Source organism: Chanos chanos, chromosome 2 (genome assembly GCF_902362185.1).
Source record: "Chanos chanos chromosome 2, fChaCha1.1, whole genome shotgun sequence".
In the NCBI taxonomy this organism is placed as follows: Eukaryota; Metazoa; Chordata; class Actinopteri; order Gonorynchiformes; family Chanidae; genus Chanos; species Chanos chanos.
The window spans coordinates 54,561,636-54,578,488 of NC_044496.1; the positions used below are offsets into that span (position 1 = coordinate 54,561,636).

At 39.5% G+C, this 16,853-nt stretch overlaps 2 protein-coding genes across 2 annotated transcripts in view; both read left to right on the forward strand.

The window, feature by feature from the left end:
- micu3b (mitochondrial calcium uptake family, member 3b) overlaps positions 1 to 3,208 on the forward strand; it is a 16,366-nt gene extending 13,158 nt beyond the window's left edge. Inside the window, exons 12-15 of the mRNA XM_030765570.1 lie at positions 923 to 1,031; positions 1,187 to 1,344; positions 2,187 to 2,255; positions 3,003 to 3,208. Of these exons, the coding sequence (XP_030621430.1) occupies positions 923 to 1,031; positions 1,187 to 1,344; positions 2,187 to 2,255 (336 nt within the window). The 3' untranslated portion in view covers positions 3,003 to 3,208. The remainder of the gene's footprint in view (positions 1 to 922; positions 1,032 to 1,186; positions 1,345 to 2,186; positions 2,256 to 3,002) is intronic.
- Positions 3,209 to 5,113: 1,905 nt separating this feature from the next.
- Positions 5,114 to 14,447, forward strand: zdhhc2 (zDHHC palmitoyltransferase 2). The gene is made up of 12 exons (XM_030765961.1): positions 5,114 to 5,240; positions 7,888 to 7,914; positions 8,665 to 8,759; positions 9,747 to 9,867; positions 10,173 to 10,242; positions 10,348 to 10,380; positions 10,715 to 10,835; positions 11,559 to 11,691; positions 12,896 to 13,022; positions 13,152 to 13,244; positions 13,806 to 13,921; positions 14,407 to 14,447. Exons 1-12 carry the CDS (start codon positions 5,114 to 5,116, stop codon positions 14,445 to 14,447), a joined length of 1,104 nt encoding a protein of 367 aa, XP_030621821.1.
- The last annotated feature ends 2,406 nt before the right edge of the window (positions 14,448 to 16,853 follow it).

The window sequence follows — 16,853 nt, forward strand, 5'->3', positions numbered from 1 at the left end:
TGGTTGTTTGAAGGGCTCTGTAAAAAAGACTCAAGTCTAGTACCTTGAAACGGATGAGCGAAAACGAATAGGGCTGATGTGTAGGTATTCTGTCGTTCGCGAGATGTTTTGAATACGTCCCCTTTGTTTTTGTTTATGCAAGTATCAGGTTAATCTTCTTTAGAAATGTCTACAAACAAGTCGACCCTTTCTTAAAAGCAGCAGGCCCAAGGCGTTGACAGCTCTACTTGTGCATTGTAAGGGCGAATCCTGATGTGCGCGTTGACGGTTTGACTCCTCTTTATTTTCTCCTCTCGGGCCTCTTATCTCTCTGTTGCCTTCAAGGTCCTTCACACACTAAAGGCTTCTCTCCTTCGTATGAGGAGTTAAAGAGGGTCCCAGTTTTATGTTGTGCAAAGTGTTGCATTATCTGGAAGATTATTTTTCAACATTGAGACATCTTTCAGAGAGTCGTTTTCTTTATGTGTTTGCCATCAGTGCGACAGACGCTTTTTTTTTTTTTTGTTTAGTTTTTTTTTTCTTTTTAAATCATAAAACACACGAGTCTGGACCAGATAACGTGAAATATGTTATCACTCGTTCACCACAACCGACCCACTCGGGGAGAATGTGTTTCTTACATATTCATGTCTGTTACATTTTGGGGTTTTATGAATTCAGGAAGCCTGACAGGTGCAGATGAGTTTTCTTTTTTTCTCAGAAGAAATGAGTGACTTGCGGTGCCTAAATCAATGTATATTTATTGAAACAGATGCCAGTGCTTCTTAAGTGTAGTTTCAGATGAAGTGACTTAGGGAATACAACAAAAACAATGTTATAAAAAATAAGATACGCATTCATTTTTGTCAACTAGTTGTGGACTGGATCTTTTTTTCATTCTCTTTTTCTTTTTCTTCTCTTTCTTTTCTTTTTTTTTTCACAGGGAATCACTTTTGATGAATTCAGATCCTTTTTCCAGTTCCTCAACAACCTGGAGGATTTCGCTATCGCCATGCAGATGTATAATTTTGCAAATCGATCGATCGGACAAGGTAAACCGCGAGCAGATTGAGTGATTGTAGTGTTTTTCTGCTCTAGCTTTAGGGTTTATGTATAACAGAGTAGGGTTTATATAAACCCTCGACTCAAATCGTTCTTATCTCTTTTGGGTTTTTTTTTTTGTTTGTTTCAATTTATCATCTCTAAGACGAGTTTGCTCGCGCGGTCTACGTGGCGACGGGCCTGAAACTAACGGAGCATCTCGTTAGGACCATCTTTAAGATATTTGACGTGGACCACGATGACCAGCTGAGCTATAAGGAGTTCATCGGCATCATGAAAGATCGCCTTCACCGTGGCTCATGGGTAAAAAATGCAGGAGGAGGGCGAGCGTTTCTCCTTTGGGGGTTGTGCAAACGCCGTTTATCTTGCTTTTACAACCGCACAGGTGACCGGAGGGACTCCCAGTCAGAATAAAATACGGTCTGCTGAGAGTTGGAGAGTATTAAACACGCCGCTCAGAAGCTTGGGTCAAGGCTTCAAACAGTGGCCGGATTTCACCTGAGAAATACCATTTGTTTCTCTGATTTCCTCTCACACATTAGACTGTATAGCCTCTAATCCGGCTAGGTCCATTTTAGCTGTGGGGTTGTGTGTGTATCACATTTCTCAGGGTAGGACTGTTCTCTTATTTGTGATCAGTTTGTGCCTCTCTTAATCCTGAAGAAATATATATGAACAGAATGTGACTCTCAGAACATCAGGTTTATGCACTGATGTCTGGTACATATGAGCTCTAATTTGGCTCAGGAAGCATTCTCAGGACAGATGGTTCATATGGTGGGTTGTTTTTATTAGGTGAAATGAATGCGTTTCTAAGCATTTTTTGTCATTTTCCGCATATATATTATACATTCACATAGATAGCTACATTTATTTAGACACTCACTGTCGTTCTACCTATTTTTATGTGTATTCAATCGAAAAACACCACAAGTTTATCTAATAGAGGAGCAATTTTTTTTGAAGAGTTGCTGTCACCTAGTGGTCACAAAGTGAACTTCTCTTTATTCAAATAACATGGCAGTTATTGTTGTCAGCACAATCTAAATGACACATTATTTTATAAATTACCTCTTGGATCTCTCATTATAGCAGAACAATGAAAATCTGACTACATGGTTAACTCTCATTCATTCTGACTGCAGGGACACCATGGTGAAGAAAGATTCACCTCTTTCAAAGCCTGTATGAAAAAGGAACTATCCAGAAGATAAGTATGTTTACATTTATATGTTTGGAACAGATTTTAATTGTAATGAAAAACAGCAGTCTTCAATTTATCTCTACCGCCCTATTTCCCCTGTTTCCTTTACTGAAATTATGGTGACATTTTCTGAAATGTCTCATAGAATTACGTATAATCTTAAGTGAAATTCCTTTACAAAACTCGCAAAATGCCTAGTTAATGTGTGACTCTTCTTGGGAGATTTGGAGAAATTATTCTTAGCCACCTCAGAGCCGAGCTGATTCTCAAAGTGTGTCACGGCTGAAGCATTTGCACCAGCGTCAAATTACCTTGTAATATTAATGCCTGATAAACAGATACCAGAGTAACCCTGCTTACATTAGTAGGCACTGCTACAGCGGGAGGGAGAACAATCCTGATGCACATTCAGTTCAAATGGTTCTGTTTGTGTAATCTACTGCCTGTTCCCATATATATTTTTGATTTATAAAAATGCAGGTATTTCAGTATAAAATGTACTGATTATACAAGTAAACAAATGGGATGAAATCTTAACATATACAGTAACTGCTTTGCCGGGCACTTTTTGAGACATTCAGTGGATAATCCAACCCGTATACTCTAGCTGTAGCCTTTTACCACTATCTGAAAACTTGTTTATTGTCCGTTCTGTAAATGAATACCAGACTTCTTCGGCTACACAGATTAAGTGGTTTGATAAGGCTCACAGCTGCATTAATTTACATTCATGATTTTTTTTCCCCCCTGTAATTAGGATAATATCCTGCTCAAGACTTGACCTATGTCATCCCAGCGAGGAAGGGTCAAGAAATGTGACAGTCCTCAGTGAAAGTCACCACACTCATGAACCTCTAGCTATTGCCTTTGTACTTCATCGTTGAACAAACTACCTCCGGGGAATACTAATTAGGCCAAGCCATTTGACTTTAGACATTTGATCATATGAAATACAAAGCCAAAAGGTCTAGGTGACATCCTGGTAAAATCTGTTACAGCTAAATTGTTGCTCTGTAAACGTTTACAAGTCCTATGTCTATCGAAGATGTCACTACTCACCCTTTTCATGGAGCTGTCACAAATGAGGTGAAATGAATTATATGAATTTGCACACTGATTGATATGTATCCAGGTCCTTTCAGGAAGTTTTACCACAACTGGTGCCTATGACAACTAAACCCTTTAACTAAGCCCAGGAGGGACAAAAGTGTAAAACGCAATAATTTGTGGAGGTGAAATGATTTGACACTTTCAGGGTTGCTTATGTCTCATTAGTAAATATCTCAGGCCACAATCCCTTCACCTATTGGTGTGTACCCCAGCCCTGGTCTGTCATGTTGGTGAAGATCAATTGTCCAGTGTTGATTTTTTTTTTCTTCTTTTTTTCGGATGCAAAGCAAAGAGAGTGTATTTATTTATTTGTTTATTTATTCTGCTACTTGGTGCATCTATGTATTTGATGTAAAACAACTCTGATGTCTTATTGTCCATTTGCATTAATCAGTGAAAAGGCTTGCCTCCATCCAGGCCTTGCTGCTACTTTGGATAATTGTTCTGTCTGAGTCCATTGGTTTTCTAAGCCAGTTAATCTGCCTATACAGTGAGCGCATTGCTAACATGCTTTCTCAGAGCCTGTTCACTGCCAGCTGAACAGATGAGCTCCCAAACTCTCTTGTGTTGTGTGTTTGAAACATTAGCAGTGATTTATCTAATAATTCATGACAAGCTATACATACAGATCAATTTGTGCAGATCAACCGTACTATAAGATGTTCAAATGTGTCCTCAGTATTTTGAAACAATTGTTATGTAATCATAAAGTTACTGATATTTTATATATATATATATATATATATATATATATATATATATATATATATATATATATATATATATATATATATATATTTCTCACTTAATACATTAGTCAATAGAGTTTCAGAATGATATATTAGCTGTGATGTATTGTGTTGCATGTTGGAAATATAAACAATATTGTGAAAACTATAAACATTGAAAAATTGTATGGTAGGCCGTTCAGAGCAAAGCTGGATTTAAAACAGCAAGTGGACTGAATAATGCTGAATTGAGCTGATCTTTTCATGAATTTGTTCACCCATTGTTCTCATTATTTGAATACTCACAACTCTAAAACTGTGTTTTAGTAAATGAGAGCAGATTGTAGAAAATACAGTGAAGTAATTATTAACTGTTTTAAGCAGATGTTAGAATTCCCCTGTGTTTGTGTTCAGAAATGAATCATTTTAAGAGCGACTGTAATGGTTTGTGTTGTTTTTATTGTTCAGCAACACATCCCTAACACAGCACGCGGAGTCTAACTCAGTCAGTGGGGGGAAATTATTACTTTTTAAATCTTCATTCTTTGTTTTTAATCTTCTCTTTTACCTGAAGGCTATTGTTGTTGTTGTTGCACCAGTCGAGGAATCGTGTTCTTCTTCTTTTTTTTTGAATCTCCGTTGTTTTTTGACCATCACCTAAATGATCTCCTTTAAACAGTCCATTACGGCAGTTCTGCGCGAACAGCGGAAATGTTCCCGGCATGCTATTTTGGCAACTGTGAATGATTACTACCAGACTCTCCTGCCACTTTACAACTGCATGTTGGGTACAGTGTTGTAGTGTCGCACATGTACAGAGACCTGCATCCCCAGGAGCGTCATGGCAACTTGAAAGGGGCGGAACTGTTATTTTCGCACCGCAATCAAGACTGAACGTCCCACTGACGCTTTAAGGAGAACTGAAGGAAGCCACGTTAGGGCTTATCGTGCGCTTTAATCATAACCAATGCAGTGACACGGGTGGAAAAAAAAACTTCAAATTTTGACCAGTTTGGTCACTAGGTAGAAGATGGCGCCGTCGGGTTCGCGCAGCGTCAAACGGAGCTGTCAGAGAGTTCTGTATTGGATTCCCGTCCTGTTTATTTGCTTAATTGTGGCATGGTCCTACTACGCCTATGTTGCCATGCTCTGTATAGGTAAGGCTTTCACTGTAACTATTTTGCTGTTGAACTTGCCGTGTAGAAAAGAGAGACGTGATGTATGCTGAATTCAAGTCTAATTAACATGTGATTGTGCTGCTGTATTACTATACATTTTCTTCTTTGCTCGAGTAGTGTGTAGATCAACGTATTAAATGTTTTGAAATGTACTGTTACTCACAGGCTTGTGCATGCGGCTACCCACATAATAACCAAGAATGGGTCAATGTAGTCTCACTTACACGTCAAAGAACGTGAATCCCCGACATTAAAACTGTTGAGTCACAGCTCTGACTCGAATAAACATGCGGAATGATGCCTGTCTATTGAATAACAATCTCATGTTCGTGGTTGTGCGTTTTATTTTAAACCCACAATGATGATCTGATACTTGTTTATTGATCTGACACAAAGAAACCGGTTCGTGAGGAGGACAAACTTGTCACTGAGTTCAAAATAGGGCACGTTATAAAATGTTGCAACGTCCAGAAAGCAGCCATTCCATTGTTCCTATTGACACCGTTATAATTGATTTAAAATGAGCTCTCCCCACGTGCTCAGCACCTCTCAAGATGAGAAGTCACCTTCGCAAGCTGGCCTCAGCAGCCTGGAGATATGCTGTATTACTTCCCGTGTTCCTGCATTCCTTTAGGTTACAATCTAGTGAACTTTACGTTCGTCTCCAGTCTCAGACTGTTACCACAGTGCCGGCTGTTAAAATAAATTGATGATAGCTCACAGTCCTCAATTTATTTTCCTGAATTGATGGTTAGTTTATTTTTCCTTACGATGTGTCATAAAAATAGAATCATACCGCTCTATAAAAAGCAACTGTGAGTTGGTCATGAAGCATATTAATGAGAAATAATAAGATTTATTAGACTGATCTGTCCAGTAGACGTGCTTTATGAGTGATATGTCTGAGCCAGAGATCCGCCCTAACCGCTTTGTCGTTGCTGAGTTAATAACCCTCCTTATACTGGGCTGCAGTTAGGCGCCCAGACGTTTTGTGATATTATGTAGCTTTGACATGCAAACTAACCATCAGTTTCAGGCATAGTTTTCAGATGATGAATTCTTCACGACCAGAGCAGAGTATTTTTGCTTTTAGCGTGTGGCGAGCCAGACACGAAAACCTCGAAAATGAGGTGTAGTCACTCCTCCAGCTGTTTTCACAATCATTTATGAGTTGGGCGCTCGAGACAATTATCACTTCAAGAAATATCTCAGTAAAACTGAATTGAATTATGATCTCTGGGTATTCCAAGGTAAAGAGTATATAACAAGTTAGTAGCTTCCAAAAGTAAGACAAAGGGATGATTCAAAATGAATATTAACTGTAGAACATGTCTTTGAAGTTATGAAGTGGCTACTGAAACAAAGTAGGCCTATTCTGTTTCATTTCTCAAATGGAGCTTGCAAAGTAGAGACTTTCTTTGATTCTAAACCACTTATGGGTAGTTTTGGGTCTACTGCCTATGGCATTTCCTTTGCTGAGGTTTTTATGCATCAAAGTTAGGATTGTTTTTCATGGCTGTGACAGTGAAAAGAAACTTGGCTTTAGCTACAGTATGGTTATTATCTTGGTTAATTAGGGAGAAGACTAAACTTCAAAATGTTTTAATTTCCCAAGGTAATAACAGACAAAAAGTCCAGCCCTAATTAGCCACCATTCCTATGCTTATTGCAAATCAATTCATAGTAATTGTAGTGAAACAAATGTACAAATTAACCAGTGAATCAGCCTTTATAGCATACCAGAGCTTTGTGAGTTTGAGGGACAAAGCTAAACAAAGGTTATCCTGTGTGTATCGTCAATTTGTCCCAAGCTTATCTTATTGCCTTGCCTGTCAAAACCATCCCTGAGGCAATTACGTCTTGACCCGTTTATTATTGCAAAATATCACTTCACCGCACAGTTTTATTTATTTTTTTAGTAACCTGGCATTAATTTACTCAATTTGATCTGGAACACAAAAACATGATTGCGTTGGGATATTCTAATTACACACTGTGGTGTTGTGGAGCTCAAGCTGATAAAAAATATTGTTGGTTAATGACAGAAATCAGGTCATTAAGACAAAAGCTCAGATGATGCCCTGCGATGTGTCTGTGGAAGTTCATCTGATCACTGATATGTCAGTGGTCAGTTGGTATTTAAGAGCCAGAATTTCCTTTTACCATTCATTGTGCTGCCAGAAAGGCTTCTCTCTGGCAGTCTGCCCTGTCACGACCGTTCTGCTTCCCTCTCTTCTGCTCACCGTGTGTGTGTGTGTGTGTGTGTGTGTGTGGTAGAGAAGCACCAGGAACTGACAGGACTCTAGATGTAGACTCACACGCTGATCAGGCCCTCTTGTCAGCTGCTTGCGTCCCAGTGGGGCGGCTACCACTCTCAACATTCATAGACAGTGTGTTTAGAAAAGTGTGTAGTACACACACACACTCAGCTATGTAACGCATAAGGGTTTCCTCATTCACCTTTAAAAGGCCCATAAAGCCATTCATCTAAGTGGAAACGTAGCTTAAGGAACGGAGATGTATGTTTTATAAGATGCTCTTTTGCGTCGGACGATCCTTGCTGAGTCGTGATTGTATTTCATTTTTCTGCTGATGATTTAGAAGTGTATTTCTTTCTTTTTCCTAGAATCTATTGAAAACATTGGAGAAAAAAGTGAGTATGCTTTTTCTTTTTTTTTTTGCTTCAGTAATTCTTCAATCAAACAATCATGATCGCAATCCAGTTTTTCTGTAAAGTATATAGTATTTCATTCTAAAATGAAACACGTGAAGTTGTTGGATGGCCAATCAAATCTCATTTCACTGTCTCTCACGTGTTGGCGCTAGCCACTTCTTTAGCTCTCTTATATGCGTGACATACCTTCCTCAGAAGTAAAGAGCTGTAACTGACTGAAGACTTGTGTGTTCTCAAGTTATTTCGCTTCCCACAATGTCCTTCTCTTATCTGTGCAGCATGTCAATGCTATAACAGGCCTCTGAGACGAAGAGATGAGAAAAACCTTGGAAGTGAACAGACAAACGTGCTTTTGCTCCCAGAATTTGCTCATCTGCTGACAGAGTAGTTTTTTTTTTTACAGGAGTACTTATCAAGGCATTCAGCCATCTCTTCCATCTGACAGTTACTGAGAGCATCAAACCTTGTTATACTCTAATGTTTCCATAAAATCTGTCTGTCTGCACACAAAAAGCAACCAGACTCCACAGACAGAGTGAGGGGAGAAAATGATGTAATGATATAATATAATGATATTCATTTGGAAAAACTTTTGGACAAATTAGATACACATAGTGAATTATTATATCATTGTGTTACATAAGGATGATACAAGAACTCACAAAGTTATGAATAGTATAATCATTCTAACTGTTCTGTGTGTGTGTGTGTGTGTTTGTTTGTCTCTAGTTGTATATCTCTTGGTTTATCATGTGTTTTTCATCATGTTCGTGTGGGCGTATTGGCAAACAGTCTTCACCAAGCCCATGACTCCTCTGAAAGAGGTGAGTGTGTGTTGATTTCTCCTTTGAGAGAGGCGAGGATGTGTTTACTTGTTCTCAGCCACAGCGAGAAGAGGGTCACACTGAGATTTTTTTTTGTGTGTGTGTTTGTGTGTGTGAGTGTGTAAAGCATAAGCGCAGCCTGATGAGAATTCTCAGTCGTCATGAAGATGAAGACGATGAGACTAGATGGCCTAGTTTCTCATTGCCTGAAAAACACACACTTGTGAACCACTCTGTTCAGCCACCAATGTGCTTTGACAGCCATGAGATCTGTGCCATCATTTTAAACACAAACAGATTTTAAGGAAAGTTTTTTGCAACTTTCCCTAATTTGAAAATATAAATACTTGGACAATGGTAAGGGGTGATTGAGAGGAGAGATATGACACTAGCTTTCAGGTCAAGTGAAATACCTACGCTCTAGCAAAAACAGAATTACTTTAAAAAAAAAATGGGCTGAAATCTTGATTGTAAGATGAGTGTTTACTTTAAAGTAGAATGTTTATCTCCTGGAATCTTTCCACAATAACTTGAAAAATGTCAAAATATGTGTAATATATAGGTATCATAACTGAGAGGAGTGTTTTGTTTCTTAGAAACCTCACATGGGGCTGTAGTGGAACAGTGATATTGCTAAAAAAAAAAGTAATATTGCTTTATCTTAGTGTCTGTTATCAGATGGAAGGCTTTAGTTATTGGGTTTTGGGATGCAATCATAAAATGCCTGAAAACCCATATTTGATAAAGTTTTCGTACTGTCGCTGTACATACCAGAGAAAATCAAACCTGGTGCATTGCATGTACTGGTAGAGTTAATACAGAAAGTCTCTCTAGAAGACCGGCTTCTGCAGCTCACTGGATTATTTCTCTGTAAGGCTCTCTGTGTGGTCTTTTATCAAAGTGAAAGGATGGGGGGGGGGTATTAGAATGAAAGGCAAAGAATGAGATACCAAGAGAACCTTATTTTTCCCTCCGCCTTCTCCACAGTTCCACCTGTCATACTCTGACAAAGAACTGCTGGAGCGGGAAGATCGAGGCGAATCTCAGCAGGAGATTCTACGCCGGATAGCCAAGGATTTACCAATCTATACTCGCACAATGTCTGGAGGTAGATGCATCGCTCCACAGTGTATCTGCCCGCTATCAACAAACCACACTTCATTTTCAATCAGTTACACGTGGTTATATGACAGTAGAAAGCACCCGAACCTGTCTCTGGAATAATGAAGCAAAAAAAAAAAAAAATTAAATTCAGTGGTTCAAATCTGACAATGAACGCCTTGAACACTTTGACTTGTTTTTTTTTTTTTGTTTTTTTTTATGCATTTATTAATTTGTTCTAAATCCGTCTGACTGTTGTGAAAGCTTTGTTGATCTTGACAGCAGAAGCCCTAACAAACTGTTTGTCTTTAGCCATTCGGTTCTGTGATCACTGCCAGCTGGTGAAGCCAGATCGATGTCATCATTGCTCAGTGTGTGACAAGTATGGCTCTCTGTTTTCATTTTGCGTTTTTTTTTTTTTTTTTATGACTGTGTAATGATGACTCAAGCTTCTGCATTGCTGAAATAGCCAATGTTTCTCTATCAGGTGCATTCTGAAGATGGATCACCACTGTCCATGGTATGTACCAACTCAGTAAATTATCAACAAAGTAAGAGCAAAAATAGAAGATTGTTTTTTTTGTTTTTGTTTTTTTCAAAAGAAGGAATGCATACCTATATATCATCATTGTCAGCATAATATCATCAAGGTATATTGAGACATATTTTACACCGAAATGTTTGTTCCAGCTGGTAAGGTTGCAGATTATTTTATAATATTCGGAAAACAGATAATTTTTAATGAAGTGCAAGGCTGGCTATTGTTCTGTTGTCTCTGTTGTTTTTGTTTCATTTGAAGCCAGTATTTTTTCCCCGTATCTCCTGGCATTTGCATTTTTTCTCTCTGTTTGCAGGGTGAATAACTGTGTGGGCTTCTCCAACTACAAGTTTTTTATGCTTTTTCTAGCATATTCTTTACTGTACTGCCTGTTCATCACTGCCACAGATTTGCAGTATTTCATCAAATTTTGGACTGTAAGTGTTATTTATCTCCGACTGGCTCACAAGTCACTCTTTTTATCTCATTAAAATGCTTTACATTTATTATTACTATTGTTGTTGTTGTGGTTGTTGTCGCTGTCATTCTTCTTCTTTGTATTGTTATTATTGTTGCAGTTTCTCTTTTTTAATCATTTTATTTTCAGTAACAGTAATACTGAGATCAGTATACTAACAACAGTATTCATACATTTCATTCATACATTAACAACAAATCAAAAAAAGAGAAAAAAAAGTTGTTGTTTATTTATTTGTTTTCACCGTATACATGTGTTTTGATTTATCTGCAAGGCTGAGGGTAAAGCCCATGACCGTCTGAAAGAGTACTGGGTACGAGTCGTTCAGCCAATCGCTGTCACCGGTGATGAAAACTCATTACCAGTGCTGGGCTTCCTAGACATTACCATAGTGACCTAGATTACAGTCAACCTGAGGGCAGATCTCATGACATTGTCTAGGTTTGCTGTAGAAATAGTATCAGACAATGTAGACGATCAAATCGTTTTTCGTAACTGGTGCTGTCTTAGATGCGACTAGCGTAGTTTTTTGTTTTTCTTTTTCAGTTTTGTCATTCTCATCAGAAGCGTGTAAAACATACACGGAGCACACGTGTGACGTGTAACTGGCAGAGCTGTATCGGCGGATAGCGTGTTGATACTGGTTTTGTCATTTTTTCTGTTTTCTCACGTGTTTTCTCAGAACGGTCTGCCCGACACCCAAGCCAAGTTCCACATCATGTTCCTGTTCTTCGCTGCCTCCATGTTTTCAGTGAGCCTCGCCTCACTGTTTGCCTACCACTGCTGGCTAGTCTGCAAAAACAGATCAACCCTCGGTGAGCGCACTTCTCCCCCAACTATTAAAGTGCTTTCTGTTTGGTTTGCTCCAAAGGTTTTTTTTTTTTTTTTTTTTTAGGTCATCATCTCATGTATATTTTGCCAGTGTTGGACCGAGCATTAGGACTGACTCGCAGTGTTAACCTGTGCCCAGTGTGGTGTGAGTGGATTAGCTAGGTACTGCTTGAGTGTGTCAGTTTAAGAGCTTAGGGAATTAAGAGGCTTAGAAATAGTTAGGTAGTTGAAGGCAGAATGGGTGTGTGAATAACAGGCTGAGGAACAAGATTGTTTTTGTGTGTGTGTGTGTGTTACTGGATACTCATTTTTGTCCCTCTTAAAGCAAAATGGGGCGGCATGGTGGCGCAGTGGGTAGCGCTGTTGCCTCACAGCAAGAAGGTTTCGGGTTCGGGTCCTTTCTGTGTGGAGTTTGCATGTTCTCCCCGTGTCTGCGTGGGTTTCCTCCGGGAGCTCCGGTTTCCTCCCACAGTCCAAAGACATGCAGGTTAGGTAAATTGGAGACTCTAAATTGCCCTTAGGTATGAATGTGTGTGTGAGTGTGTTTGTCTGTGTGTCTGCCCTGTAATGGACTGGCGACCTGTCCAGGGTGTTTCCCTGCCTTTCACCCTATGAACACTGGGATAGGCTCCAGCACCCCCTGCGACCCTAATCAGGATAAGTGGCTTAGATAATGAGCAAGTGAGTGAAAGCAAAATCATAGTGTTCACAAGCCAGTACATTGGTTTCACGGAATAACAGCAAAACTACTAAAGCAGGGATACCGCAAAAGGAGAAAGAGATTAATGAGCATGACAATTAGCATCATACTGCTACTTAGGCAAAGATCATCAAATCTCTTTGTGAGAGGAAAACCATAACTCATACAGCGTCCTCAAAATGACCAGACGTGAAATAACCCACGTCCCTAAGAACCTGGTCAAAAATTGAAAGGTGTCGGTCCCCTTAAAAACTTTCATGCAGAGCTCAATTAAATTCCCAGAAACAGGCTCCTCCCACAGGCTCCTTCCCACATGTTGAAATTGTTTCAGGTAGTTCTTTCATCGTGAAAATGCCGTTCATGTTCGTAAAACTCATAAAACTACATCGTTCAGATGCACTGTTCTTCTTAAAAGTTATGAGATGGAAAGCGGTACAAACCCTCTCTGTTGGGGGGAAATGCGAGTTAATGATGTGATTGTTTCTCAGAGGCTTTCCGTGCCCCGGCTTTCCGTCACGGCACTGACAAGAGCGGCTTCAGCTTGGGCCTCAGCAAGAACTTCCGCCAAGTGTTTGGTGACGAGAAGAGATACTGGCTTCTCCCAGTGTTCTCCAGGTAAAACTTGAAGCCACCTCTAAAGTAATAATACTCTGTGTATATTTGGAGTCCACTTGGATTTTATACTTGGGCTGAATTTGGTCTGTTGGACTCAATCATTCCTCTCCTTTGTTTTGTGTTGTATAGTTTGGGTGACGGCTGCTCCTTCCCCACCTGTCTAGTGAACCAAGATCCGGAGCAGCCTTCCTCTCCATCCGGACACAACCCATCTGTCAAAAGGTTATCATTCTTGAGAGACTCATCCGTGTTTCTCCCTCAGAGAGCTGTAATTTCTTAGGGAGAAACTCCCCCTCTGCTTATTGCATATATCTCCATTCCGATGACTCATAAAATATAAATGCGTCGGAGACAGCATAAGCGTACATTATGATTGCATTTAAACATTCAGATCAAACACAAGTGCGCACCATAATTCTTCCCGTTGGTAAGTAGAAGCCTATCTGTTAAAGGACATCAGTCAGAAGAAAAGCATGCTCTGAACGGGGCCGCATCTTTAATGTAGTTCTGTAAATTTAAGTTCTTAAGGAGCGTTCTGGAGGGGTAGACAGAACATGATCCCTTGCATTCCTGCCACTGCTCAAACCACAGTGTTTAAGTGCACTTACATTCCAAACCATACATACCACAACACTCTGATCATCTTCCAGTTATGAAATAGTGAATTGGTGGTGGTGGAATCCATAAACACGAAGAAGACTAAACAAACCAGCTGAAAACATGCGATTGATTTTTACTGTACGGATGGAAGTTTTCACTTTTCCATCTCTGTGGAACTTGCAGTGGTGGAGAGATACACCCGTTCCCTGCCAAACCTCTGAGGGAGTCCCAGAGCCGACTGCTCAACAGTGGACAGTCCTGGAGCGAGAGTGAGGGAACCATGGACAGAGAAAAAGAGGGTAAGAGAGCTAATATTAGAAACAGTTCTCAGAAAAATATTTTGCTCGCTACAAAGCGTTTTTTTTTTTATAGCAAACCTCTGTTAAGGGCACAGAATATGTCTTAAGACTCCCACCAAGACACTCATTTGACACAAACATGACATCACTGCATGCCCTTCTAGGTCCCCTGGAGGGGTCTGTACCGAAGATAAATAAGAGAGGCATTGATATGAAACAAACTGGTTTTTGTTCTTGATGGTCTCACATGACATACTACTCATAGATGTCATTTTAAGTCTCAGAACTGTTGTTTTTGTCGCTTGCCCCAAATACATGCCTTTTAGAGACAAATAAATATTATGCTTTCATGATAGTGAACAGGAGTGCTGTGCAGCTGTGGCAGCACATTTTCATTGACTATAAATTATGTATTTTTTAAGTGATTTTGGACTGATGATTAATGAATTATTATTTTGCTGAATTGTTTTTGTCGTTCTTATCAGGTACAAGTAACCTAGCTATGACCATAGAAAATGAAACATAAACCCGCTGAAATGAAGGTTTGTTCCTTGATATTTGTCTATCATTAATTTAATCAACATTCCGGAAAGGAAATTCACAGTACTCTTAAATATTGGATCCTTACATAAGCATAATGCAATATTGTCTCATCTCAGTCCGACTAGACCTGAATTCCGGTTCCCTCAGAACACCATTAATGTACTTTTTGTTTGAGTTCCATTCGATACAACCTTTAATCGTGACTCTTGCTCTCACCAACAGATGCCTGTATGGTTAATGCACAAAGTCAGTAAAGACCTAAAGAAGAATCCTCTGTGCCTATAAGGTTATGCTGCTGCAAAGTAACAGACTATTATCCCAATGGCTCCCCCCCCCCCCCCCCCCCGACCTTCTAATTGCCTGAGTGGAGTGCTCAATCATAAAAGGGCTGGCGGTAGAGAATCAGTGGGACGCGTATGTACGAGGATGCGGCTGGAGATTGCACAACTTCTGCTCTTTTCATGGACTCCACGTATACCACGCGATCTGGAGAGCTGGACGTATCAGAGAACTACCTTGGCTACCACTCAAATGTGACACAGCGGTTGGAAAACAGTTGAACGCAAGGAATCCAAGTTCATTTCAAACTCCCTCCTGGCTTTGTTTGTAAGATATGTGGTCTGACAGAAGTCTGTTTTATATAGGTTTAAAAAAAATGAAACAGTGACATATTTATGCATGATGTGTAATGCGTAGGATTAATACATTTTTACAACTACGTTGGATTTTGCTACCAAAATACAGCAGAATCTTTTCAAATGGAAAAAAAAAAATCTTCTTCTTTTGTTGATGCAGTTAGAGAAAGATCAGATGTGTTTATCGTTCGAAAATAATCAGCGTATTTGAAACGTACTTAAATTTCTGATTCGAAAGCATTTCGGCCGATTTATACTTCATATAACCCAAAATTCAGCATCATACTGTCGCATCTGAGATGTTCAAGGTATAACTGACTGCTTTTCAAGTTGTCCAAAAATACAGACTAATGGGAAATTGTCAGCGTGTTACGGACAGTGAAGTCACAGGGCGAAGAGCTCATTGTCCACTATGGACTGGGTTCTTTGAGAGTTGTCTATCCCAACTAAACAATTGTACTCCAGTTAACGCACGTTTTCTCCAAACGATTACACAACTCCAAGCTGAGCTCTCAAATGCCCCCCCCCCCCCCCGCCCCCTTACTGGTTTTCAAAATGCCAGATGGACAATGGAGCTTAAACGCACATGACCTTTGAGTGAGGTTCATTCCAGCGAAACAAAGCAGTGTTTATGAGGTCTCTTCGAGAAGCACAGAGAAGTCAAAAGAGAAAAAAGCTTTAATGTTATTGCACTTTGGACGAAATGTACGAGGTTTACGTTCTTAACAGTTTTTGTAACTTTAAACACTTTAAATCACTTTGCCCAGCATCCTATCCCCCCTCTCCCCCATCCCCCTTCACTTTCACACATGTAAAACATGGGATAAAGGTTAGCTTTTGTATGGCATATTCAACCATTGGCTGTTGATATTAACCAGAAACAAAGGGGTCACTAAGTTGCTTTGAATTGCGTTGAAGAGGATATCCTGTTAATCAAAGGGCTTTGGATGTTACCTTTGAAACCTCCTTGGATTTGAAAGTGATTTAAGTGTTACTGCATGCTGTGTGATGTACCACAACAAAACCTGTTTTTAACCTGAGTATGAATGGATGGATCTCGGGCTGCTCAACGGGACAGTGTTAATTGTGAGTTTCCTATCTGGTGCTTAACTGTCGTTTCACAGTAAACAGAAATACTTGACTAAATATCCCATCGACATTTATTGTATCACTGGGCTGGCGAAGCCAGCGAACGATCTTAAACCAGGCCCGTGGCCTGAGAAGACCTGAGTGACTCGGTTACTCTTCCAACCAGATGCAGAAATAATGTTTACTTTTCACCTCACAGATCAGATTAATTCAGTGCTTTGTTCTCATCTTCACGCCAATAGATTTAACACGGTCTTCTGCCTAAAAAAAAAATTGTAAAAATGTGTTCAAGGAAGAGGTTCATTTCACAGATATTACCTCCACGTTCTTGATGTGACAGAAAAAAAAATCAGAGACACTGTTTCTTATGAAATTAGAAGAAAAGAAGAAAATTAAATGAAGTGAGGGAAACCAAATTAAACGAAACAGCCTCAGATTACCCAAACACAATGGATCCTTCATGCGGGTCTAATCAGATCAGTTGAATGAGCGTGTCTGGACATAATTGAGGTTTGTAAACCTTATTCTGTGCTTCGTTGTGACAGTTTCTTAAATCTGAGCTCATTAAGGTTTCAGTCACAAATGATATGAAGACCTACATAATCCAATCAAACAATTTCTAGTTGTTTTATTTACACGTATTGAAAGCATTTCAGTATTGTGCT